This window comes from Falco biarmicus, chromosome W (genome assembly GCF_023638135.1).
Source record: "Falco biarmicus isolate bFalBia1 chromosome W, bFalBia1.pri, whole genome shotgun sequence".
In the NCBI taxonomy this organism is placed as follows: Eukaryota; Metazoa; Chordata; class Aves; order Falconiformes; family Falconidae; genus Falco; species Falco biarmicus.
Genome location: NC_079310.1, coordinates 17,077,171 through 17,103,674, shown reverse-complemented (window position 1 = coordinate 17,103,674; position 26,504 = coordinate 17,077,171). Strand labels below are relative to the sequence as shown.

The following is a 26,504-nucleotide window of genomic DNA, read 5'->3' as shown; positions in this document are numbered from 1 at the left end:
AGTTTAGAGAGACTGTTATAGAGAGACTCTTACTTCCATCACCTAGTGGAGGTAATTCTCCATAAGGTTGCCCTTTGATTTTGGAGTTTTTAATGAAATAATGGTAATAAGTAGCTGAAGTAGAAGCAATAAATCTACACTTTTAAAAGTAAAAATTAATTATCTAAAGTAGAAAAATTATACTTTGGAGAATATTTTTGACACATCAAATAATACTTAAGGGATAACTGGATTTTTCCATTCTGACATGCTTGGGTATATGTTTTCTTGAGCCTTTTCTCAGCATAACTATGTTCTCAAAATATTAAGATATGCAATGTTGTTTTGGCTACCTGTGTTCTAAACTTAATCTTAGAAGCTGATTTAGGAAAAAAACACCAAACCCCAAAACTATAGCAGACTTTTTTATATTGGCAAAATCTAATTATTTATCTGCTGCACTGTCCTACTTCCAAATCTTCTAATGCTATCTTTAGGGAGCTCCAAACTCCATGTAGAAATCTGTGCCATGTTGCATCATTAAAACAAGGAAATTTTTTTCTTCTCAAGGCGGTTTGAAGGAGGATAATATTGTTGTAAAATAAATGGGAGATACCTTGTAGCTTTTGTTTAATTGTTTAGGGTATTTTAATGCCTTAGAGCTGGTAGCCTCTTTAGTTCAGGAATTAACATGGAGACGTCCTTTAGTCTCTCAAAGTACAGAACCAGTTTTGTCTCTTTGGGCCTTAAAATATATAGTGTCCTTGTGGTAGTGTGGCATCTTAAAATAATTAGGTTTCTTAAGTACTGCTGGTTTTTGCATTTAAGGTTTACAGCTCGACCATTAGTGGAAACCATATTTGAAAGGGGAATGGCCACTTGTTTTGCATATGGACAAACAGGCAGTGGAAAAACCCATGTAAGTATTTCTTCTACATGTCAGCAATACACTTCTTTTTATGTGCAAAACACTTCAATAAATTCTAATAAGTAACAAATACATAAGTTACAGTTCTGTGACCTTTATAGTGTATTTTTGGTCTTGTTTGGTTTTTTTTTAATTTAGACTATGGGTGGTGACTTTTCAGGAAAGAACCAAGATTGTTCTAAAGGAATATATGCACTTGCAGGTGAGACTATTGTTCTGTTGGCTTTTTGCAGATTATTTGAGATCAATACATTTCTACTCTCTTTCATACAAACATAAGGGTCTACATATTTTGCATTACTGCTTTGTTGACATAAAAAATAGTTCCTAGGTGTGTAGTCTTTACACAGTAAATATATATCTAGATAGCTTAAAAAATGTATGAAATATAACTGATGATTAATTAAGTTTAATTTTGGGTTCTGTTGCATCTTCCAATGTAATGTGGCAATGCTTTTTACTTGATTGACTGACCCTACCTGTTACACTTGCAAAATATGAGAGATGCTGTAAAATAGACTGTTATGCATTAATGAGTCTTCACTAATTGAAAATACATAACTAGATTTCTTTATATTTTGGAAATGTATTCATAGCTCGAGATGTCTTTTTAATGCTAAAGAAGCCAAACTATAAGAAGTTAGAACTTCAAGTATATGCAACGTTTTTTGAGATCTACAGTGGTAAGGTAAGTACTTGATCTTTTTCTGAGGAAGGTGGAATTTCTCTTTCACAAATAAGATTGTGAGCTTGTCACATAAAAGATTTTTTTTTTCCTTTTTGTACTGAAAGCTTTATTTCAAGAAATTCTTTACACTTCCCTTCCAATCACATTTATGTATGGAATGCTTTGCATATTTTGATACAATATTTGAAGCAAAAATGTCTTTTAAAGCTCCTATTTAACTGTTCTGTTTCCCCACCCCTCCTAGGTTTTTGACTTGTTGAACAGGAAGACAAAGTTAAGAGTGTTAGAAGATGGTAAACAGCAAGTCCAGGTGGTGGGATTACAGGAACGGGAAGTCAAATGTGTTGAAGATGTTCTTAAGCTTATTGAAATAGGCAACAGCTGCAGGTATCTCCCATAGCTTCCACCACTTTTTCATTGTAAATTAAAGAATTGGAACAAGATTTTTTTGGTGTCTCTTCATAGTAACGGCTTTTTAATATGCAGTGGTATTTTTTATAATGTTGGCTGCAAGTAAGGAATCTGCCTGTCATTTGAATAAAAATAGTTTAGAGTTTCTCTCCTAGAGAGAAATATGAACTGATTTTTCTACAGGATGTGAATTGCATGCATTATATAACCAGTTTACTGACTTACATTCACATAATTTATAATTTGGAATACTGCCAGATTCTTCAGTTCTAAAAGGCCTTGATATGTAGTGACAGAAATATAAAAATTTTAATTTTTGTTAAGATCCAGCTTTATTGTTTTTAAAATTAGCCTTGTGCATAGACTGCTGCCTGATCAGATAAAAATGCCACATGCGGCATTTTACATGAAAGCTCTCTGATAGTCTGAAATCTTTGGAGATGTGATTATTCTTGTTTTTAAGAGGGAAGTAAAATGTTACTAATCTTCCATTTCTATTTGAAGAATTGGAAAAATAGGTATAATTATACTATGAACAACAAATTATTAGGGTAAATACAGGACTCTGCCCTGTAAAATCTTACGTTCTGAGGGTAGTGTGTTTAACATGTATGCTCCTTTGCCTGTTCATATGTCCTTCCTTTCTTTCCTTTTGTTAAAGGACATCTGGCCAGACATCTGCAAATGCACACTCATCTAGAAGCCATGCAGTGTTTCAGATTATTCTCAGAAGGAAAGGGAAATTGCATGGTAAATTTTCTTTGATTGATTTGGCTGGCAATGAAAGAGGAGCGGATACTTCCAGTGCAGATAGGCAGACGCGACTGGAAGGTGCGGAAATTAACAAGAGCCTTTTAGCACTTAAGGTAACCAAAATGTTTCCATTGCCTTTGAGTAGGTGGAAGCCTTCTACGTATAATAGCAATGACTACTAAAACAAGTGTTTTTGCAGGTTTTGCTTGTCTACATTGTCTACTGATGTGACAGGTAAAATAATGTATTGATTTTTCCTTTAAATGCCTGAAGAAACACTTGGTACCAAGTAGAAACATTGCAGAAACGTGCTATCAACTTTCATGTACTTTAAAAAAAAAACAAACAAAAATCCCCAGTAGTTGAATTTGAACACTTCTCTGATATACACCTAAAATGGGAGGAGAGATGACTGACTTTGGTACTCAAGGTCTGAAATACTAACTGGAAATATTCTTACTGATCTCAGTATATATTTTATTTTTTTTTAAGAAAAGATAAAAATTAAAGTTACCTTTACGACAGATTTACTTACCACTGATAATTAACTAACTAAAGAAGAAACAACACAACAGCATTATATCCAGAAAGAATTAACAAATCAATTAAAATAACCCTTGAAAGTTGGAATCCATTTTTTACTACTTTTTATAGCAAATTGTCTGATACACTCACTTTGCAGATTTTCATACATTAATCCAGAACACATCAAGAGAGGTAAGAAATATTATTTAAATATTCAAATGCTTTTTTTGTTTGTTTTAAAATGCTCAAAAGAGGTTCAGTCTAAATAGGGAAAGTATTTTTTTTTTGTCTCAGTTGGGGAAACAGTAGTTTTGAATGGCCCAGAACTTATCTCTGTTGTTGGTTAGCTTTGCTTAGGTTTACTACTCTCTGCACCAGCACTGTGGTTTTATATAAAGAATCTAAACCCAAAAATCACTGTGCTTACTTTTTTATCCCAGTATAAACTTGGGAGGAGACTTGTATCAGACTCTAAGCAGATCTTTAAAAATACCACAAAATTATAACGTGTAATCACAAAATTGTATATAGTGTTGAAAAATTGTGGCAGTTCCAAAACTGTGGCCTGTTTTGATTTAATATCAAAATAAATAATGCAAACAAAATTTTGTTGACATTATCACTTTTTTCCAAATGTAATTGAATAAAGCAGTTTTGTTTTGTTTTTTAGTTTACTTGCTGATTTTGTGCTGGCTAGTGCCTTCAGTGCAATACTCATACAACACAGTTCATTTTCATACAACTTGTCTTTTTAATTAAAAAGTGAAAGGCTCTGCTGCTGCTGTACTGGTGGATGTGATCTAAATTATATGGGGAAAGGGAAATAAAATAAGTGGAGTTCTTGCAGAGGACTAAACAAGCAGTACAAGAAGCTATAAATGTTTCTCAATTATATGTTAGTTTTCCATTTTTCATCTATCCCCAAAAACATTACACAGCTTTTTCCATTTGTATTCAAGACCCTTGAAGTTATTGTCAAGTCTGAATTAAACTACTATGTTCTGAGGAGTGTTTTTTGGTGCTAATCCAAGATCTGCTATTTGCATGTTGTGGTGGTTTGTTATTGGCTGGATGTCAGGTGAACACCAAAGCTGCACTATCACTCCCCTCCTCAGCTGGGACAGGGGAGAGAACATATGATGGAAGGCTCATGGGTTGAGATAAGGACAGGGAGAGATCACTCAGCAATTACCATCATGGGTGAAACAGACTTGACTTGGGGAAATTAGTTTTATTACCATTCAAATCAGAGTAGGATAATGAGAACTAAAAATCAAAATTTAAAAATACCTTCCCCTCACCCTTCCCTTCTTTCTGGGCTCAACTTCACTCCCAAATACCTCCTTCCCCTGAGTGGTGCAGGGGGACAGGGAATGGGGGTTGCATTCAGTTCATCACACATTGTCTTTGCTGCTCCTTCCTCCTCACGCTCTTTCACTTCTCCAGTGTGGGGTCCCACCCACGGTAGACAGTCCTCCACAAACTTCTCCAACATGAGTCCTTCCCACAGGCTATAGTTCTTCATGAACTGCTCCAGAATGGGTCCCTTCCACGGGGTGCAGTCCTTCAGGAACAGACTGCTCTAGTGTGGGTCCCCCATGGGGTCACAAGTCCTGACAGAAAATCTGTTTCAGCACAGGCTTCCCACAGGTCACAGCCTTCATTGAGTACATCCACCTGCTCTGGCATGGGGTTCTCTATGGGCTGAAGGTGGATATCTGCTCTACCATTAACCTCCACAGGCTGCAGGTGGGCAGCCTGCCTCACCATGGGCTGTGGGGGAATCTCTGCTCTGGTGCCTGGAGCACCTCCTTCACTGACCTTGGTGTCTGCAGAGTTGTTGCTCTCGCATATTCTCACTCATCTCTTCCAGCTGCTGTTGCGCAGCAGGTTTTTTTCCCCTTCTTAAATATGTTATCACAGAGGTGCTACCACTGTCACTGATTGGCTCAGCCTTGGCTGGCAGTAGGTCCGTCTTGTAGCCAGCTGGCATTGGTTCCATTGGATAGAGGGGAAGCTTCTGGTAGCTTCTCATAGAAGCCACCCCTGTAGTCCCACCACCACCAAAACCTTGCCATGCAAAACCACTACACATGTGGATATCAATCCTGTCTTAACCTGTTCAGATTTTTGGTACAAAAAATTATTTCCATAATGTCTCTACATGGAAGTAGCGTTGTTGTTTTGTTACTTGGTTTTCTGAGCTGTGATGAAAAGTAAAAGTAGTTAAAAACTTCATTAATTTAGAAGCTGGAAGTGTCCTCCTATAATCCTTTTACTATTAAGGAGACAGTTATAGAATCATAGAATGTTTCGAGTTTAATGGAACCTTATAGATCATCTAGTTCCACCCCCCTGCTGTGGGCAGGGACACCTTCCAATTCTAATTTTTCAAGAGTGAGCAAACTAAAAGTCATGATAGTAAATTAAAATATCTTAATTAAACATGTTGGTTGCCATGTCAGTAATCCAACATACACATTTGTTACTGGTTTTAGTTTGTAACATCACTTGTTGAAAATCTGTTGCCCTTCTTCCCATCTAATCTGCTTTTCTCCTTATGTAAGTATAGTAGTAAAGTACAAACAAAATAAAAACATTCAAAGAATGCACTGCCTTGCTCACCTATAAGTATTGAGTCCTTTTTAACATTTGCATGTGAAATTCACATTCAGCAAGCTTCAGTCTTTCTATTTATCTTAGCTGTGTCCATTCTATAAAATTCAACTAATGAGTTTTTAAATAATCACTTTAGTTAAAACCAATTTGCCCTTGTTCTGTTCTGTATCATGGCAGTTTTATTTTGAGCCTGTTTAGTTCTGTTTTATGCTGTTTCACAGTTGCAATGCTTTCTTGGATTATCATCCCAGAGTTTCTAGCTTGGCTTTTGGAAGAAGCTGTTTCTAGGAAATTTCAAAAGGCCACAAGGATATCGCTGTAGCTGAAGGATTAGCTGAACTACTGTAGAACTATTCATATAACACAAGAGCATTCCATCTGTTAGCCCTGCTAAAAGCAAAGCTATAATATGAAAACACTTTGATGTTTGTTTTTTTGAAGAAGTTCTGTGTGTAAACGTGTTAAAACTGTACCAAGGAAGCCCTGAATTTGAAGAGATGCCTGTACACAAAATATTAAGACAAATCCAGAAACTGGAATTAATGATCAAAATATTACAAAAACAACAAAACAGAAATTGAAATTTAAACTTTCTTTCTGTAAGAAGTAATTTATTAGCTGCTGTTAGAACTCTGAGTGGGCAAAAATGTTTAGATTAGCGTGGTCTTGGTTTGCACTGTTGTACTTAGTTGCTGCTGTAACTTCTATAGTAATTCTTTAATATTTACTTCTGTACAGTATTTCTGGAACTCTCCAACCAATTGAAAATATTAGTTTATCCCCATACCCTTCTTGTAAGTGAAAGGGGAGATGTTATCCCTGTTTTTTCACATGAAGAATATTTTAAAATGGGGAATGACTTACATTTTCAAGTGTCTTCCAATACTGAGTACATCGGTACAGAGCTATACTTACTAGGTTTGTGACCTGTGGAAGCTTTCAGAAAGTTTGGGCACTGGTGTTTTCTTGTGAACTGTAAAGAAAGTCAGTGGTAGAGCCTGAATCAAAGCTACTGGTATTAACTGATAGTTAACGTGACTCACTGTCCACACTTCTGCTGGCAGAGGCTGTAGATCATTCAGGCTGTAAAACTCATAATCAGAAACAGTTAGTTTGCACATTTAACATCAACACTGAATTTTTTGTTGGTGGTGGTGGATACAATATGTGTAAACGTTTTGGATGAGATTCAGAAAGCTTTTAGGCTACTTAAGTTCTTTTTAGTTCCTACCTCTCTACTGAACTTAATGAGAGGTAAAAGCATAACACTTCTTGAATTCAAGCTTGAATAGTAAATTTTAATGATACCTTAGAGGACAGCAACATAACTAAGTCATATATATTCTGATTTTGAATTGCTTTTGTATTACATATTTTTCTTTGACATGAATTGAATAAATATAAACCTGTTTGTTCTTTCAGGAGTGCATTAGAGCCTTAGGTCGAAATAAACCTCATACACCATTCAGAGCAAGTAAACTTACTCAGGTGCTAAGAGATTCATTTATAGGAGAAAACTCCCGTACCTGTATGGTAAGTTGGTTTAGTTAACTGTATGTTTTAACAATTACAAAGAAAAAAGAAGCTGGGAATTTAGGATTTTATGTTTAGAACTGATCACTTGCTACTAGTAATGTGTTAGACTTAAGTTTATACATTAACTAACACTACATTTGGAGTGAGTCTTTCAGCAGAGACATTTCAGATAACTTGCTCCCTTTCACTTTTTATTGGCTTTTCTTATTGCTTGTTCTAGTTTTCTAGCTAGGCACATCACATAGCTAGAAGAACTTCTAGCTTGAGGGTTTTTTTGTTTGATTGTTATATGAGAGTATTGTTTGTTGAATTAAAATTTTGGAAAAGGTGGTGTAGACTGGAAGCATAGTGGTAAGTTATGATCTTTAAATGACAAAGGAAAATTTAGAATTGGTATCAAAGGCATCAGAGTATGTTCTAAGTTGTTGAAGGGATAAGTATTTGGGATAGATAGGATGAATAGTTGTGTACTATATAAATGTGCATTTGCATCAATCTGAAAAACAGAATTCTTCTGTCAGATGGTGGAAAGGACAGATAAAAGCACAGATATCTAGTGATTTTGTTTGTCCATTATTAATGTTTCTCCTTATGGAAATGCAAACTCTCTGCAGTAGACACCAAATGTTAGACTTGTTTGCTGTGGTGGGTTGACCTTGGCTGGACGCCAGGTGCCCACTAAACCGCTCTGTCGCTCCCCCTCCTCAGCGGGGGGTGTGGTGTGGTGTTGGGAAATAAAATGGAAAGAACTCATGGGTCAAGATAAAGGCAGTTAAATAAAGGAAAAGCAAAGGTGCATGTGGCAAGCAAAGGAAAACAAAAGATGTTATTCTCTACTTCCCATCAGCAGGCAATGTCTGGACACTTCCTGGGAAGCAGGGCTTCAGTACACGCAATGGTTGCTCTGGAAGACAAACGTAATAATAATGAATGCCCTCTCCCCTTCTCTTAGCTTTATCACTGAGCAGATGTCATATGGTATGGAAAATCCCTTTGGTTAGTTTGGGTCAGCTGTCCTGGCTATGTCCCTTCCCAGGATCTTGCCACCCCCAGCCTAGTGGTGAGGGGGGAACGTTGGAGAGACAGCCTTGATGCTGTGGGAGCACTGCTCAGCAGTAGCCAAAACACTGGTGTGGTATCAGCACCTTTCTAGCTACCAATACAAAGCACAGCACTATGAGGGCTGCTATGGGGAAAATTAGCTCCATCCCAGCCAGACTCAATACATTTGTGTTAGTTACTTTTCACAGGCTCCTTGGAATTAGTCTAGAGGCCACAGAAGTCTGGTGTTAGGACAGCCTAGTCTTCTCTTTATATGTTAGGTATGGTTCTAATTTGAGAATGGTGGTAAAATAGCATTTTTGATTAATCTTTTCTTCTTCAGTTTTCTAATGAAAACACAGGATTGTTTTCTTTCCACTGAGACATAACTTCATAAATCCTATTCATATTCATTGGAAAGCTAAACTGTGCATATCTAGCCAATGTATCCACACTGCTAAAGAAGGTTTAGAAAGTTATCCTGTTGGGAATTGCGCTCTGTACATAGAAGGATTAACATTTGTGAATGTTTCATGAAGTTCTTACCATCACCCTTACCACTCCTTAAAGTGCTAACAAGCTGTCTTCATTTTGGTGAAGCTTTTTTAATTATTACTCTTCTTATAGAGTTGCTATAACATTTTTTCCTATTTAAATGTGTGAGAATGCCATCAAGAATAATCCATGATCTATGGGTGTTTAATTTCTGATAAAGCTTGCATTCCTTCCTTTTATATTCAATATAGTTCTAAATTAAGGAAAAAATCCCCTCTGAAAGTGAGTGGAAATATGCTTGAATTATTTTTTATTTTCTCATTCATATAACTACATTCACTTTATAATTAAGAATAAGAAAACCCTTTCATGATGAGATACTGCTTTCAAACTCATTCTTCCTCTTACTTTTTCATGTAATTTCTCAGTACTAGGACCATTTGTGACATTCTGGTTTTAGTGTTTATTTACATGTAACTTTTATCAAGAATTTAATCAGCAATGTTTTTTCTTAAGATACTGATGTGGGAAGAAGAGCACTTGGGTGGTTATGACTTATTCTGAATTACAGTTGAAAGGAAGGAGGGAAAGAAAAGAAACTTACAGTGCATCTTTATGATTGTTTGAATTGGGCTCTCACATTTGCAGAGCTTGTTCCTGCAATAACTAGACGGATGCAGAAAAAAGCTGCCTGTCTAGAGATCTGACAGGTTTTTGAACAGCATATATTGAATTGCGGGAGATCTAGGAGATACCTTAGTCTGGAATTACCTCCAGTACTCCCCAGTTCCCTGGAAAGAGAAGAGAGGATTTGCACTACAGTGGCCAAGTGGGAAGAAGAGTGGATAATGATTAGCTTTACCACTCTTCTAGGTCTTCCTTTGCCTCTTTTATCAAGAAAATGAATTCAGCCTTCCAGTGTGGTATTTACATTTGGCTCTTTGACAGAGTGTGCCTGGTTTGTAAGCACGTTCATGTTTAGGTTTTATATCATACACTGGCAAAATTTTACTGAATGAAATATACAGGGAAAGAAAAGAGCAAGTCATTACAGTTTATAATAGCTACAGTTGAACAATATTTTATTAAATTAAGAGAGTACTTATCCTGCAGGTACACTGACTGCTTGTTTGCAGCAGAGACATGTAATTAACTGTGGTGCTTTGAGCTTCTAAAAATTAATGCAAACAGTTTCATAATGAATAGCTTCATTTCAGGTTTCTACAGCTGACTGTAGAGATCACTGCTGTGTCCTCTAGAAGACTGCCTATGTCAAGTAAATTAAAGCACAGAATAACTTTTTAGGTACAATACTGTTATATACTGTTGTGGTGGGTTGACCCTGGCAGAATGCCAGGTACCCACCAAAAGTCGCTCTATCACTTCCCCTGCTCAACTGGACAGAGGAGAGAAAATATAACAAAAGGCTCGTGGGTCAAGATAAGAACAGGAAGATCACTCAGCAGTTACCATCACAGGCAAAACAGACTCAACTTGGGGAAAATGAAATTACTAACAATCAAGTCAGAGTAGGGTAATGAGAAAATAAAAACAAATCTTAAAATACCTTCCACCCACCCCTCCTTTCTTCTTGGGCTCAACTTGACTCCTGATTTCTCTACCTCCTTCCCCCAAGCAGTGCAGGGGGGCAGGGAATGGGGATTGCAGTCAGTTCATCACCCATTGTCTCTGCTGCTCCTTCCTCCTCACACTCTTTCCCTTCTCCAGTGTGGGGTCCCTCCCACAGGAGACAGTCCTCCACAAACTTCTCCAACATGAGTCCTTTCCACAGGCTGCAGTTCTTCATGAACTGCTCCAGAATGGGTCCCCCATGGGCTCACACGTCCCGTCAGTAAAACCTTCTCCAGCATGGTCTCTTCTCCAGCATGGTCTCTTCTCCAGCATGGTCTCTTCTCCAGCATGGTCTCTTCTCCAGCATGGTCTCTTCTCCAGCATGGTCTCTTCTCCAGCATGGTCTCTTCTCCAGCATGGTCTCTTCTCCAGCATGGTCTCTTCTCCAGCATGGTCTCTTCTCCAGCATGGTCTCTTCTCCAGCATGGTCTCTTCTCCAGCATGGTCTCTTCTCCAGCATGGTCTCTTCTCCAGCATGGTCTCTTCTCCAGCATGGTCTCTTCTCCAGCATGGTCTCTTCTCCAGCATGGTCTCTTCTCCAGCATGGTCTCTTCTCCAGCATGGTCTCTTCTCCAGCATGGTCTCTTCTCCAGCATGGTCTCTTCTCCAGCATGGTCTCTTCTCCAGCATGGTCTCTTCTCCAGCATGGTCTCTTCTCCAGCATGGTCTCTTCTCCAGCATGGTCTCTTCTCCAGCATGGTCTCTTCTCCAGCATGGTCTCTTCTCCAGCATGGTCTCTTCTCCAGCATGGTCTCTTCTCCAGCATGGTCTCTTCTCCAGCATGGTCTCTTCTCCAGCATGGTCTCTTCTCCAGCATGGTCTCTTCTCCAGCATGGTCTCTTCTCCAGCATGGTCTCTTCTCCAGCATGGTCTCTTCTCCAGCATGGTCTCTTCTCCAGCATGGTCTCTTCTCCAGCATGGTCTCTTCTCCAGCATGGTCTCTTCTCCAGCATGGTCTCTTCTCCAGCATGGTCTCTTCTCCAGCATGGTCTCTTCTCCAGCATGGTCTCTTCTCCAGCATGGTCTCTTCTCCAGCATGGTCTCTTCTCCAGCATGGTCTCTTCTCCAGCATGGTCTCTTCTCCAGCATGGTCTCTTCTCCAGCATGGTCTCTTCTCCAGCATGGTCTCTTCTCCAGCATGGTCTCTTCTCCAGCATGGTCTCTTCTCCAGCATGGTCTCTTCTCCAGCATGGTCTCTTCTCCAGCATGGTCTCTTCTCCAGCATGGTCTCTTCTCCAGCATGGTCTCTTCTCCAGCATGGTCTCTTCTCCAGCATGGTCTCTTCTCCAGCATGGTCTCTTCTCCAGCATGGTCTCTTCTCCAGCATGGTCTCTTCTCCAGCATGGTCTCTTCTCCAGCATGGTCTCTTCTCCAGCATGGTCTCTTCTCCAGCATGGTCTCTTCTCCAGCATGGTCTCTTCTCCAGCATGGTCTCTTCTCCAGCATGGTCTCTTCTCCAGCATGGTCTCTTCTCCAGCATGGTCTCTTCTCCAGCATGGTCTCTTCTCCAGCATGGTCTCTTCTCCAGCATGGTCTCTTCTCCAGCATGGTCTCTTCTCCAGCATGGTCTCTTCTCCAGCATGGTCTCTTCTCCAGCATGGTCTCTTCTCCAGCATGGTCTCTTCTCCAGCATGGTCTCTTCTCCAGCATGGTCTCTTCTCCAGCATGGTCTCTTCTCCAGCATGGTCTCTTCTCCAGCATGGTCTCTTCTCCAGCATGGTCTCTTCTCCAGCATGGTCTCTTCTCCAGCATGGTCTCTTCTCCAGCATGGTCTCTTCTCCAGCATGGTCTCTTCTCCAGCATGGTCTCTTCTCCAGCATGGTCTCTTCTCCAGCATGGTCTCTTCTCCAGCATGGTCTCTTCTCCAGCATGGTCTCTTCTCCAGCATGGTCTCTTCTCCAGCATGGTCTCTTCTCCAGCATGGTCTCTTCTCCAGCATGGTCTCTTCTCCAGCATGGTCTCTTCTCCAGCATGGTCTCTTCTCCAGCATGGTCTCTTCTCCAGCATGGTCTCTTCTCCAGCATGGTCTCTTCTCCAGCATGGTCTCTTCTCCAGCATGGTCTCTTCTCCAGCATGGTCTCTTCTCCAGCATGGTCTCTTCTCCAGCATGGTCTCTTCTCCAGCATGGTCTCTTCTCCAGCATGGTCTCTTCTCCAGCATGGTCTCTTCTCCAGCATGGTCTCTTCTCCAGCATGGTCTCTTCTCCAGCATGGTCTCTTCTCCAGCATGGTCTCTTCTCCAGCATGGTCTCTTCTCCAGCATGGTCTCTTCTCCAGCATGGTCTCTTCTCCAGCATGGTCTCTTCTCCAGCATGGTCTCTTCTCCAGCATGGTCTCTTCTCCAGCATGGTCTCTTCTCCAGCATGGTCTCTTCTCCAGCATGGTCTCTTCTCCAGCATGGTCTCTTCTCCAGCATGGTCTCTTCTCCAGCATGGTCTCTTCTCCAGCATGGTCTCTTCTCCAGCATGGTCTCTTCTCCAGCATGGTCTCTTCTCCAGCATGGTCTCTTCTCCAGCATGGTCTCTTCTCCAGCATGGTCTCTTCTCCAGCATGGTCTCTTCTCCAGCATGGTCTCTTCTCCAGCATGGTCTCTTCTCCAGCATGGTCTCTTCTCCAGCATGGTCTCTTCTCCAGCATGGTCTCTTCTCCAGCATGGTCTCTTCTCCAGCATGGTCTCTTCTCCAGCATGGTCTCTTCTCCAGCATGGTCTCTTCTCTCTATGGGTTCACAGGTCCTGTCAGGAGCCTGCTCCAGCATGGGTTCTCCATGGGGCCACAGCCTCCTTTGGGCACATCCACCTGTTTCAGCATGGGGTCCTTCATGGATTGCAGGTGGATATCTGTGCCACCGTGAACCTCCATGGGCTACAGGGGGACAACATGGTCTTCACGATGGGATGCAGGGGAATCTCTGCTCTTGGCACCTGGAGCACCTCCTCCCCCTCCTTCTTCATTGACCTTGGTGTCTGCAGAGTTGTTTCTTTCACATATTCTCACTCCTCTCTCCCAGCTGCTGTTGTGCAGCAGTTTTTCCTACCTTCTTAAATATGTTATCACAGAGGTGTTTGTCAATCAACTGTCACTGGTTTGGCTTTGGCCAGTAGCAGGTCTGTCTTGGAGCTGGCTGGCATTGGCTCTATAGTACATGCGAGAAGCTTCTAGCATCCTCTCACAGAAGCCACCCCTGTAGCCATCCCCCCCCTACAAAAACCTTGCCACACAAATCCAACACAACTGTACAATAATGTTATAACAAAGTAACATGTAGATAAGAATAGCATTTCCTCCAAAATATTTTTGCCTTTAAGAGGCAAAATAAAGAGATTGCAGCACAAGTATTATTCAATTGGAGAATATTATTTGTTGAACATGTAAGATAATTCATCAAAATTTGACCTCTTAAGATGCTGGTTTTGCTTGTCAGTGAGGATGCATTTATTGTAAAAGGATTCCTCAAAAATACAAAGATTTGATCCAATGTTCTAATGTGCTATTAGAAAGTAAGACATTTTGCAAATATATTTTTAATATAGAGAGCATATAAAATGATGTAGTAAAAACTTGTGATTTTAACTTTCTGAGAGATTCCTGAAACGTTGTGGTATAAAATACCTACTGGGCTTTTTCTATTTCCTTTCTGATATGCTAATATTTAAATGGGATGTATGAGTCAAATATCTTTTGGTAATTTCTACACTTAGTTTTTATTTGACTTTGCCTTTTATCATTTATGGAATTTCTTGTTGCAATTTTAAAAGTTACTTTGTTAGGGATGGAGCGTCTCATCTGTATAGAAGGTTAAAATATGATTTGGAAACTTATTCTTGTCAAATTTCAAAAAAAGTCAAAAAAATATTTTGAAAATAACTTCCCTGTGGATAGTTATGACTAGGATCTGTGTCATTCTAAAGAAAGCCAGAGACATACAGTCAGCATGAATAGGTTTTTTTGAAATTTATTAGTCATTGCAATTTTAATGAATTTCTTGTCCTTAAATAGTTTCAAAAACCATTTCATAGAATTACAGAATCATTTAGATTGGAAAAGACCCTTAAGACCATTAAGTCCAACTGTTAACCTAACTCTACCAAGTCCACCACTAAACCATGTCCCTAACCACCATGCCTCACATCTTTTAAATATGTCCAGAGATGGTGACTCAACCACTTCCCTGGGCAGCCTGTTCCAATGCTTGACAAGTTTTCCTAATATCCAATCTAAACCTCCCCTGGTGCAACTTGAGGCCTTTTCCTCTCATCCTATCACTTGGTACTTGGGAAAAGAGACTGACACCCATCTCATTACAACCTCATTTCAGGTAGTTGTAGAGAGTGATAAGGTCCCCCCTCAGCTTCCTCCAGGCTAAACAACCCCAGTTTCCTCAGCTGCTCCTCATAGGACTTGTTCTCTAGACCCTTCACCAGCTTCATTGCCCTACTTTGGACATGCTCCAGCACCTTAATATCTTTCTTGTAGCAAGGGGCCCAAAACTGAACACAGTTATTTTAAAGGTTTTTTTAAGAGTTACATAGTAGGATAATATACCATAATTTGAAATTTTCAAGGTAGCTACATAGAATAGTCTCACTTTTTAACCAGTACTGCATCCTTGACATGCTGCAGTCATAGCTGAAGTGCCAGAACCCCTCAGCTCTCCAGGGGAGGGAGTAGGAACTTGGCGGCTTCAGTATCCCAAAAGGGCCATTGATCCCACTGTAATGGCTTATAAGCAATGTATATACATTCAAAATAGAAAGAATGATAATTGCAGGTCTTAAGGATATTCCTGTCCATAAATAGTGCTGCTTTTTCCTTCCTCATTTGGAATTACAAATGAGGAAGTAAGTGATGGAGAGATCAGAGATCTCCTGTCTTTCCTGGTCTGAACTTGTTGAGGCATGAGGACATATGATGTAGTACACGTTTCTATTTAATAGACTGAATCTTATGCATGGGTTCTTGTACCCTGAAGGGGCTATCAGCATGGCTGACAGCACCTACAGTGGCACTTCCCTATAGCAGCTGTACCTTATACACTTCAAAAAGTTGGAGCAGTCCCCTGGTGTTATGACATTTGCCATGTGTGGTGTACTCTGAACATTAAACTGATTGAAGAGATGTGTGCACCTTTCACGTCAAATGACTTTGGAAGGATTTTAGGAACTTGTAGCTTTTTGTTAATTAGCACCAAGAATACTTTATAGAGAGGCATGCAATCATATGATCTACACTTGTAATAACTGATGCATACCAGCATTAGAGGTTTAAACTTTAGTCTATGTGGTAGCCATCTCTTTAGACTTTCTAACCCTCTCCCATCGCATATTTTTCCTTTCTCCCCAGTAGGAATAATTCCGCTCAGGATGACTATCTGTGCTTTTGTACAGTAATTTCAGCAGCAGGATGAAAGAGAAGACCAGAATTATCTAAACTTCATCATTTTCAGTCTCCTGATGTTGTGCTGCCACAAAAAATGTTACTATGTAGGATCATAGAGGTGTTTGTCCTGGGTACTGCCTTTATGGCTCTCCTGAAAGGAGCACAGATGAAAAAATCAGCCTAATGAGAGAAGCTAGGACAAATAATGATGCCAGTGTTGCCTGATCACAGTTATTACTTTTGCTGAGTGCTTAAAAGTAAGTGAGATCTTCATGGTATTTTATTTAACTGGGAAAGGAAAAACTTACAGATTCCAGATATGTTTGATAAGTTAGCAAGTATCATTTAGAGATAAAGTCCAGTTCACAAAAAAAATTATAAATCCTTACTTAGGAAAATAGTTAAACACATGCTTATCTTTAATATTAAGTACATTTTTGGACTGTGGTCAAAATATATCTCTCAAATAAATATACAGTCTGACTGAATGCAGAATAGCCTACAAATATATATATAAAGAATCATAGAATCATAGAATCATAGAATGGTTTGGGTTGGAAGGCACCTTAAAGATCATATAGTTCCAACTCCCCTGCCATGAGCAGGGATGCCTTCCACTAGAACAGGTTGCTCAAAGCCCCATCCAACCTGACCTTCAATGCCTCCAGGGAGGGGGATCCACAACTTCTCTGGGCAACCTGTTCCAGTGTCTCACCACCCTCACAGTAAAGAAGTTCTTCCTAATATCTAATCTAAATCTACCGTCTTTCAGCTTAAAGCCATTCCCCCTTGTCCTATCACTACATGCCCTTGTAAAAAGTCCCTCTCCAGCTGTCTTGTAGTCCCCATTTAGGTACTGGAAGGCCGCTATAGGGTCTATCTGGAGCCTTCTCTTCTCCAGGCTGAAAAACTCTCTCAGCCTGTCTTCATAGGAGAGGTGCTCCAGCTCTGTGATCGTCTTTGTGGCCCTCCTCTGGACTTGCTTGAGCAGGTCCATGTCCTTCTTATGTTGGGGACCCCAGAGCTGAACGCAGTACTGCAGGTGGGCTCTCACGAGAGCCAAGTAGAGGGGCAGAATCACCTCCCTTGACCTGCTGGCTACACATCTTTTGATGCAGCCCAGGATGCAATTGGCTTTCTGGGCTGCAAGTGCGCATTGCCGGGCCATTTTGAGCTTCTCTACCAACACTCCCAAGTCCTTCTCCCCAGGGCTGCTCTCAATCCATTCTCCGCCCAGCCTGTATTTGTGCTTGGGATTGCTCTGATCCACGTGCAGGACCACAATTGCACTTGGCCTTGTTGAACTTCATGAGGTTTGCATGGGCCCACCTCTCAAGCCTGTCAAGGTCCCTCTGGGTGGCATTCCTTTCCTCCAGTGTTTTGTAGAAGGCCACCAAATTTGTCAGGCATGATTTCCCCTTCGTGAAGCCATGTTGGCTGTCACCAATCACCTCCTTATTTTCCATGTGCCTTAGCATAGTTTCCAGGAGGATCTTCTCCATGATGCTGCCAGGCACAGAGGTGAGACTGACCGGCCTATAGTTCCACGGGTCTTCCTTTTTTCCCTTTTTACAAATGGGGGTTATGTTTCCCCTTTTCCAGTCAGTGGGAGCTTCACTGGACTGCCACGACTGCTCAAATATGATGGATAGTGGCTCAGCCACTTCATCCACCAGTTCCCTCGGGACCCGCGAACATACCTCATCAGGTCCCATGGACCTGTGCACCTTCAGGTTCCTTAGATGGTTTCAAACCTGGTCTTCTCCTACAGTGGGCAGTACTTCATTCTCCCAGTCCCTGCCTTTGGATTGTGTGAGTTGGGCAGCGTGGCTATAGTACTTGCCAGTGAAGACCAAGGCAAAAAAAGTCATTGAGTAACTCAGCCTTCTCCATGTCCAAGGTGACCAGGTCTCCCATTTCCTTCCAGAGAGGGCCCATGTTTTCTCTAGTCTTCCTTTAACCACTGACATACCTATGGAAGCCTTTCTTGTTGCCCTTGACATCCCTGGCCAGCTGTAATTCTCTCAGGGCTTTCCTAACCTGGTCCCTGGCTGCTCCGACAATTTTTTTTGTATTCCTCCCAGGCTACCTGTCCTAGCTTCCACACTCTGTAGGCTTCCTTTTTGTGTTTGAGTTTGTCCAGGAGCAACTTGTTCATCCATGCAGGCCTCCTGGCATTTTTGCCTGACTTCCTCTTTGTTGGGACGCATCGCTCCTGAGCTTGGAGGAAATGAACCCTGAATATTAACCAACTTTCTTGGTCCCCTCTTCCCTCCAGGGCTTTATCCCATGGTGATCTACCAAGTAAATCCCTGAAGAGGCCAAAGTCAGCTCTCGTGAAGTCCAGGGTAGCATGTGCACCCTCCTCACTGTCCTAAGGATCTTGAACTCCACCATTTCATGGTCACTGCATCCAATGCTACCCTTGAGCTTCACATTCCCCTCCAGGCCCTCCTTGTTGGTGAGAAAAATGTCCAGCATGGCATCTGTCCTCATTGATTCTTCTATCACTTGGAGAAGGAAATTATCATTAACACATTCCAGGAACCTCCTGGATTGCCCATGCCCTGCTGTGTTGTCCCTCCAACATATATGGGGGTGGTTGAAGTCCCCCATGAGGACCAGGGCTTGTGCATGTGAGGCTGCTCTTATCTGTCTATAGAGGGCTTCATCCACTCGGTCTTCCTGGTCAGATGGCCTGTAGCAGACCCCCATTATAATGTCACCTGTCCTTGCCCTCCCTTTAATCCTGACCCATAAGCTCTTATTTGGCTCCTCATCCATCCCCAGGAGGAGCTTCATGCACTCCAGCTGGTCATTGACATAGATGGCAACACCCCCTCCTCGTCTCCCCTGCCTGTCCTTCCTAAAGACCCTATATCCTTCCATCCCAACACTCCAGTCATAGGAGCCATCCCCCCACATCTCCATGATGTCAGTAAGATCATAGGCCTGCAGGTGTGTGCATGTCTCTAACTCCTCTTGTTTATTCCCCATGCTTCATGCATTTGCATAGAGGCATTTAAGTTGGGCCCCTGATGAAGCTGACTTATGGCTGGAGTGGCTGGAATTCCTTTGTGCTGCTCTTCAAGTGCTTTCCTGCTGACCTACAATCCCTCTCCAGCCTCTGGACATCTCTTGCTGACGCTGGCATCAAACCGGTAGGAGTGAGATGTATTGAGGATCCCCTCCCCTGGCAATTTCAGTTTAAAGCCCTCTTCACCAGCTTGGCAAGCCCATGACCAAAGATGCTCTTCCCCTTCTCTGACAGATGGACTCCATCAGCCCCTAGGAAGCCAGGTTTCTCAAAGTGAGTCCCATGGTCTAAGTAGCTGAACCCCCAGCTGCGGCACCAGTCCTCTAACCATTTGTTGGTTCACCAGATTCAACTGGCCCTTTCAAACCCCTTCCCTTTGACCAGGAGGATTGATGAAAAAGCTACCTGTGCTTCAGAGTCTCTTACCACCGCTCCCAGGGCTCTGTAATCCTTGATCCTACTCAGACTGCTCCCTGGCTGTATCACCAGTGCCCGTGTAAAATATCAGTAGCAGATAATAGTCAGTGGACTGTACAAGGCTTCATAGTATCTCAGTGACGTTCCTGATATGAGCCCCCAGTAAGCAGCACACCTCTCTAGAGAGCATGTCAGGTTGGCAAATGGGTGCCTTCATACCTCTCAGAAGAGTCTATAAAAATAATCTGGTAATTATTTGCAGGATACATTAGACTTACTTTTACAGAGTTTCATATTTCCCTTTTTGAGGAGTCTTATTTTTTCAATTAGAGTTTTGCATTTACATGTCATATTACAAAAACTGTGAGATGGGGGAATTTGAAATGTCTATGAATTCTTTATGTTTCAGGTATGGTTGAAAAAAATAAATTGAAGCTTTGACTTTACAGCTCTCTTCTTGAGATGTCATTCTATGAAGACAAGCTGTATACAGTAGACAAGTTTTGTAGAACATCTCAAATGAAAGTGGAGATTAAAAAAATAAAGTTGATTTGAATTAATCTACCCTTTCATCTGTACAAAGCAATTTATTAATGTGTGGCTTGTTTTCTCCAGATTGCTACAATTTCTCCAGGGATGGCATCTTGTGAAAACACTCTAAATACATTGAGATATGCAAATAGGTATGGAAAATGTTATTGCTTATAGCTATACTGGCTGTTGATCACTGATGTTTGGAATACTGTTGTTCCATGATATATAATTTTTTTAACTACTTGTATAATTTTAGTGTACTTGCATTTCTCAATAACATTAAAACCAAAATGCTGATTACTGCTTCAGGCTCACATTTAATTTAATTTGTCACTTTTTGCAACCATTACAAGAGAATCAATAGAAACTGCATTTAAGCCATTATCTAGAGATGGATATAGTATGGATTGCAAGGAATCTGGGAGATGCCCCTATTAATTTTGCCCCTGCTCTAGAGACATCACCTCTTGCATTAGGGATAGTCAGTTTTCATGATGATTCCCTGGGGTGTTAGCTGAAATACCTTTCTGCAATGTGATTTTTCATCCCCTTGGTAGAATTGCATTCAGCTGTCAGCCTGTTTCTTTTATATATATTCATCTCTTCAGTGAGTGTGAAAGAAGCCTTCCCCCACTGCAGTTCTCCTTAGTTTAATGTTTGTGAAATGGGGTCCTGCATGTGCCTGCAATTAGACCTTCGACTCAGAGACCCACCTCCTGCTTTGCTGCAAAGAACAAAGGAGGCAAAGAAGTTTCTGGGCCACCAGAAAGCCTGGTTTTGCCAGAAGAGGCTACCACTAAGTGGCCTGCTTCCCTCAGTGAAAGATAGGGCAGAACCACGTCTGCTTCTGCTTGGCTGGGCACCCCCTGACCAGTCACTAATTGGGCACAGAGAGCTGCTAGGGAAGCTTACTGCCTGCTCCTCTGTATCCAGATGTCTTTGTGTTTGGATCAAAGGAGTTAGTAACAAATCTGCCTGGCTTGGATGGGTCTATGTGATTTCCTTCCTGGTGAGAAGGGGACATCTATTCCCCTGCTTACAGTAACATAAACAAAGGATGTTGCACATTCATCAAGACTCGTTGGATCTTTCTATCCCTTATAGAATATGCATTGCTGAAGTGACTCCAGAAAAAGACACTGCAAAACAAATTAAATACCTATTTCTAGTATACTAAATTGTTGTGCTGAAAGTATTTCTTCCCCTTGATGTTACAATTCTATGTTGTTATGGAGTAACTGCCTATCACTGTAAAGTTGCTTCATGTGTTTTGTGTAGTATTTAAAATTTTTTCTAGCAATATATCATTTTCATAGTACAATTAGGTTTTAGGTGCTGAACACCAGTGTCTGCACAGTGTAAGATGGGGGGCAGTATAGAATTTAAAGTATTGTAGTGGTTTGATATGTTAAAAGGAGCAATTTAATGGAATATTGAATGTAGAATAAATTTTATTAACTGCATGAACTGAAATCTGGAATTACTCTTCTGAAAACATTTCTATTATAGTCTCCTGCAAATTAGCAGCACTAGTTTTGTTCAATTTTGTTAGTGATCTGTAACTATTTGCAGAAGGTTTAAATATGTCAGCACTCTTACTTGTGTTTTAATATAAAAATAACTCTATTAAAGAAGAATGCTAATCAAAGATTTGTCATTTTAACTGTGTTTATGAGAACATTTTCTTTTAATTTGCTGCTGTATCTTGCTGCTGCAGAGTAAAGGAATTTGGAATTAGTCCTTCGGACATTCCCTTCTCACAGGGTAGTGGCAGTCGCTCTGATCTCTCTCCTTCCTATGAGTATGATGACTTTTCTCCTTCAGTCACCAGGTCTACTTCATTCTATACATGGAATCTTTATTTTTAAGTTTTCTTTTTGGCAATGTAATTTTACAGACCAACCTTTCATTAGTCCCCTTGCCTTGAGTCACACATATTTGTTTTTATTTTGTTTGGCAGGTGATGGTTCTGCATGATCTGCAATCATCTTCCCACTATTTTGTTCACCCTCCTTAAACATCCACACTCTGTATCCAGGCTTGCTGGTTTCTTTCATACATTTAAAAAAAAATGGTGATGTCGATTTTGTACATTTAGTGGACCAAATATGACAAGTCTGTGTATAGGGTAATTTGAATATGTCTAATTAAAAAAGAAAACAATTTTATTATGTATACATTTTTAAAACTTTTCATCACTCTGAAGATGAATGAAATACAGTTTCCATTGTAGTAAATATGTGCTACTTGAGAAAAAAATCCCCTTAAAAAATGAATAATTTGTTGTAAAACTTGCTATATTTGCAGACTTTGATGTGTCTGTTTCATAAACGTTCTTTTAAATGAGCTTTTTTTGGACAGGATCATTATCAGTCTTTTAAACTATTTTCATGCTGCAAGAGCCTAACATTTTAAGATATCTTCACCTTTGAAAATATTTTAATTAAAAGAACTATTCATTCTCTGGTATACTTGTTTACAAATTATTTTCTTCAGAATTCTTGGTGGATTTGCTTATAACAGCTGGTGGGGTACTGATTGACTCATTTTTTTAAAGCATGTTTGTGTGCACAGAAAAAGAAAGATGGTCTGGTTTAGGGTGCTGAATGAACTTTTCTTTAAAATATTATTCAGTGTTAAGGAGTTAATATTGAGGGTTTGGAAAGTTTTGCCCTCTTAACAGTTAATGAATAGTATCAATCAAAAAATGCCTCTTGCTAGAAGATGGACTGTAATCCACCTACAAGTAGTTGAAATTCAATGTTACATGCTTTTTAGGAGCTGGACTAACATCTTTTTGTCACTGAAAGTACATTAAATTTGTGAAGCTGACATCATCATCCTAATTAAAAGTGCATAAACCCATAGGGCTTTATTTTTGGTGTTAACTTTTTTGTACAGGAAGTTACTAATCTACAAATGAAATATTTTCTGATTGTAGGGTGAAGGAGCTGATGGTTGATCCTAACACTGCAGGAGATATCCGTCCCATTATACACCATGCTCCAAATCAGATCAATGACTTAGAGACACAGTGGAGTGTGGGGAGCTCTCCTCAGAGAGATGATCTCAAACTGCTTTGTGAACAAAATGTGAGTGGTTTACAGCATTACATGGAAATAGATGTTGATAAATACAGTGGCAGAACAAATCCAGAGTAATGTGTATTTATAGCGTGTTAGCAATGTCATTAAGTAGATACAGCATGCCCCTTCACCTTTTCACTTTATGATATTATGTTCATTCCCATACACACAAAAAAAAAGGTTCCTTGAAGGGTGAGAGGAGAATGTTTTATTTTTCTTTATCTTCCTTGCTGATGATGCTGGAAAACCTTGGAATGAAGAAAATTGCTAAGAGACTTTTTGTACTTTTAGCAGCAAGGTATTTAATTTCTGCGCAGGGGAGGTGGTTTGCACCACAGAAACTCACTCCAAAGTACAGGTGTGAAACAGGCTAATTTATACATTTGACATACATGATTGCAACATCTTTTTATACATTATTCATGTAATTACAACATCTCATTGCATATTAATGATAGGCAGAGTCTAGATGGGGCCTGGGTGGAGTTTAGGTGGAGTCTTCTCTTGGCATCAATTTTTAGAGGGTTGTTCTGGCCTTTAGCCTTGTTCAGGTGGTCTTCCTCAGAGTTGCATTTTTCAACTTTCTTTCATACATGACCATGCCAGGATTTTGTACATGAATCTTGGCTTATTACCATTTCCTTCTATTAATGTCTAACTCTACATAATTTATGATTTCTAGTACCTGGTACAGCGATTTCCAACAATGGCTTAGGCCTGGGTACAGTGAGCAAGAACAGGGCGATTCAGCACTACATGCTATGGTTCCTCAGTAACCAAGTTGTGCAATCTTGTAAGGCAGGACAGAACTTTTACCTGAGACTTTTCTCCGGTGGATCTTTAGGTTTTTAGGCCTTTTTCCTTTTCACTGATTAGGACTTTTAATGTCTAGGCAGGGTCTGCTCTAGGCTTTTGTGGTTTTTAGTGTGCATTTTTTCCAGTATAGATTCATCCCTTTTATTAGGTAGTTAGAAGTAGCCTGGGGAATGCATCCATTTTATTTAACACTCCTGTGTTTTTTACCATTACGTTCCCTGTATGCAGCACCTGTTTCAAGCAAATTTGCCTTTCTCTGCATTTAGAAATCTGGCTACCCATCATTCCTCTTCTCAACAACCTGATTTTCATGGAGTGAAACCCTAGAGACATGTTTGGGAGAGTGCTACATCATGTTCCCAGGATGTCTCCCTGGGCTGCATGAGCTAGGGCTGAGAGGCATTTTCTAAAGGGCATTTTTCCCTCGCTGCTGATTAGCAGCTCTAGTCCTGGTTCCTTAAATGTTCAACAGGGATTAAAACCTGGTTTGTGAAAATGCTGATGAAAGATAGAAAGGAAAAATCCTTACTACCCTAACATTTTTCTCAAGACTCTGCATTCTCAAACACCTCTTCATGGTGTTTGCAGTATTTCTCATTTTAGTAACTGACTCTTCTTCCAGGACTCTATTTTATAAGGACGTGCTAGTGATTCCTAGAGCTTCCCACTGGACAGTCCTTCCAGCCAAATAGCCTTTCATATCATACTTTTCTGTTGTTCATGTGGAATTCAGTTAAGCTTTACAATGTGTTTTTAAAAAGATTTTAAATGTATGGTATAAGGAACCATACTGTCTTGCTAAAACATTAATTGCAGCTTACCTAGCACTTTCCCCTTTGATTGTTAACTATTTATGTCTAAAGAAGTCCTGTTTGTCCCAGTTTGTAAATCCATATTATGCATCCTTCTAATGTATTAATCACTACATACTTTTTCGATTTTTCACTTTACATTTATTCCACTTTTTTTCCCAAAGGATTAATTGAATTTTGATTCCCTGAAATGTATTGAACGTAATTGCTGTTCTCTTTTTTTAAAATTGTTGTCTGTCTATTGTGGTATGCACAACAAAAAGCCCTGATGGAAAATGAGTAAAACCTACTAGAAATTAGCATTCTTCCCTTGTGACTTCCTCCTCCCACGATTTTAACTTGGGGTTTTTTTCACATGAAATATCCTGTTTTCCAGTATTCACTAGGATTAGTGGCTGGAAATTTTTAATGAATATGAATTAAATTTAACTCTGTGAGCATTTTAAATGTATTGCCCTCTCCACTGATTTCTGAAGATTTTCTTGTTAGAAGTATTAAGTTCTATTTTTGATGGGTTCTGCTTTCTGCATATTTCTTTTTATGTTCTGGGATGGATCACATTCAATATTTTTCCTGTAGCCACAGTTCTTTCCAGACTAACAAGTTTTATTGTTTTTAGGAAGAGGAAGTTTCTCCACAGTTGTTTACTTTCCATGAAGCTGTGTCACAAATGGTAGAAATGGAAGAACAAGTAGTAGAAGACCACAGGGCTGTCTTCCAGGTAAAAGATGAAGCTCTACTTTGTTTTATTCTAATCCAGGCATTCAGGTTTTCCCAGTGAAAGTGCATACTCTTGAAGATGTAGGATATCATCTTGTCATTCCACTGCTGTCTGAGATTTCTAAATTGTTTTATTGCACTAAGCCCATTGTAGCAAAGAAATAGGAACAGATGTTTAGATCTCATAACCATTAATCTTTGTCCCCATGGTGAAAAAGAAGCATATTTTTCTACCATCCCAGAAATTTAATAAAATTTTCCTTTTCTTCTCAACAAACATTCCTAAATAGACTGTTCATTGTAAGAAAAGTTGCTATTTTCTTTTTAGTATTTTAACAATTTAATATATTTTCTGTTAGTTCTTTTCCAGCATTAGTGACTGTTTTTTCTAGTTGCAGGGAGCTTACTGAGATTGGTCTTGAAATTTTCAATTTCACTGTCTAATCTATGCCAATATTCCTATGCCAAAGCTGTCAATTAATAATAATGTCTCTATATAGTAATGTCTCTATCAGCACTGTTTGGTCACCTCCTTCTAAGATACTGCAATACTCCCTCCAAGTATCTCCTGTATCTCCTCTAAATATCCTTTTGTGACATCTTCATCCTAGATACTGAAGAAACAAATATATTTCTAACTGCCTGTTTACTTCCTTTTTACAGATACATAAAGGTTTCACTTGCTATTAGTCAGGGTCTTTGGAAGGAATACTGCCCACGCAGTGTAATGCTGGTCAGTGCCACAGAGCCTTTTACATTCACAAAATACACTGTAGTAATGAGTTACTAGTTGTCAGAAGGCAATATGAGTTGCTTCTGTTCATAACCTTAGAGTCTTTAGTTGGGCTGTCCATTTGGCACATCTGCTGCAAGAAAACAGCAAAACATTAAACCTGTAGGCAATACACACATCTCCTCAATTTAGGTATCTAACTTAGTGGAACATTGATGTGTGTTCATGTAATACAGTAGGATGCTAAATAACACATTTTAAAACAGATGTAAAGATTTAGTTATTATGAAGCATTAGCCCTGAAGTAAAACATGCAGAAGTGTGAAAGTCCTATGTCATATGTCATAGCCATGTCCTAATGCTTG

The 26,504-nt window shown here is 40.0% G+C and overlaps 1 protein-coding gene across 5 annotated transcripts in view; it reads left to right on the top strand.

Moving 5' to 3' along the window:
* Positions 1-26,504, top strand: part of LOC130141970 (kinesin-like protein KIF2A) — an 87,504-nt gene that overhangs the window by 51,672 nt on the left and 9,328 nt on the right. For 2 of the 5 annotated variants that reach the window (XM_056323333.1, XM_056323331.1), the window contains 9 exons: positions 808-898; positions 1,046-1,109; positions 1,504-1,595; positions 1,840-1,982; positions 2,668-2,872; positions 7,326-7,436; positions 20,054-20,121; positions 22,914-23,064; positions 25,306-25,407. In XM_056323333.1, the coding sequence (XP_056179308.1) occupies positions 808-898; positions 1,046-1,109; positions 1,504-1,595; positions 1,840-1,982; positions 2,668-2,872; positions 7,326-7,436; positions 20,054-20,121; positions 22,914-23,064; positions 25,306-25,407 (1,027 nt within the window). Of the gene's footprint in view, positions 1-807; positions 899-1,045; positions 1,110-1,503; positions 1,596-1,839; positions 1,983-2,667; positions 2,873-3,441; positions 3,477-7,325; positions 7,437-20,053; positions 20,122-21,689; positions 21,804-21,932; positions 22,101-22,913; positions 23,065-25,305; positions 25,408-26,504 lie in introns of those variants that run through there. The other 3 variants (XM_056323335.1, XM_056323332.1, XR_008819234.1) reach the window with 3 other exon arrangements.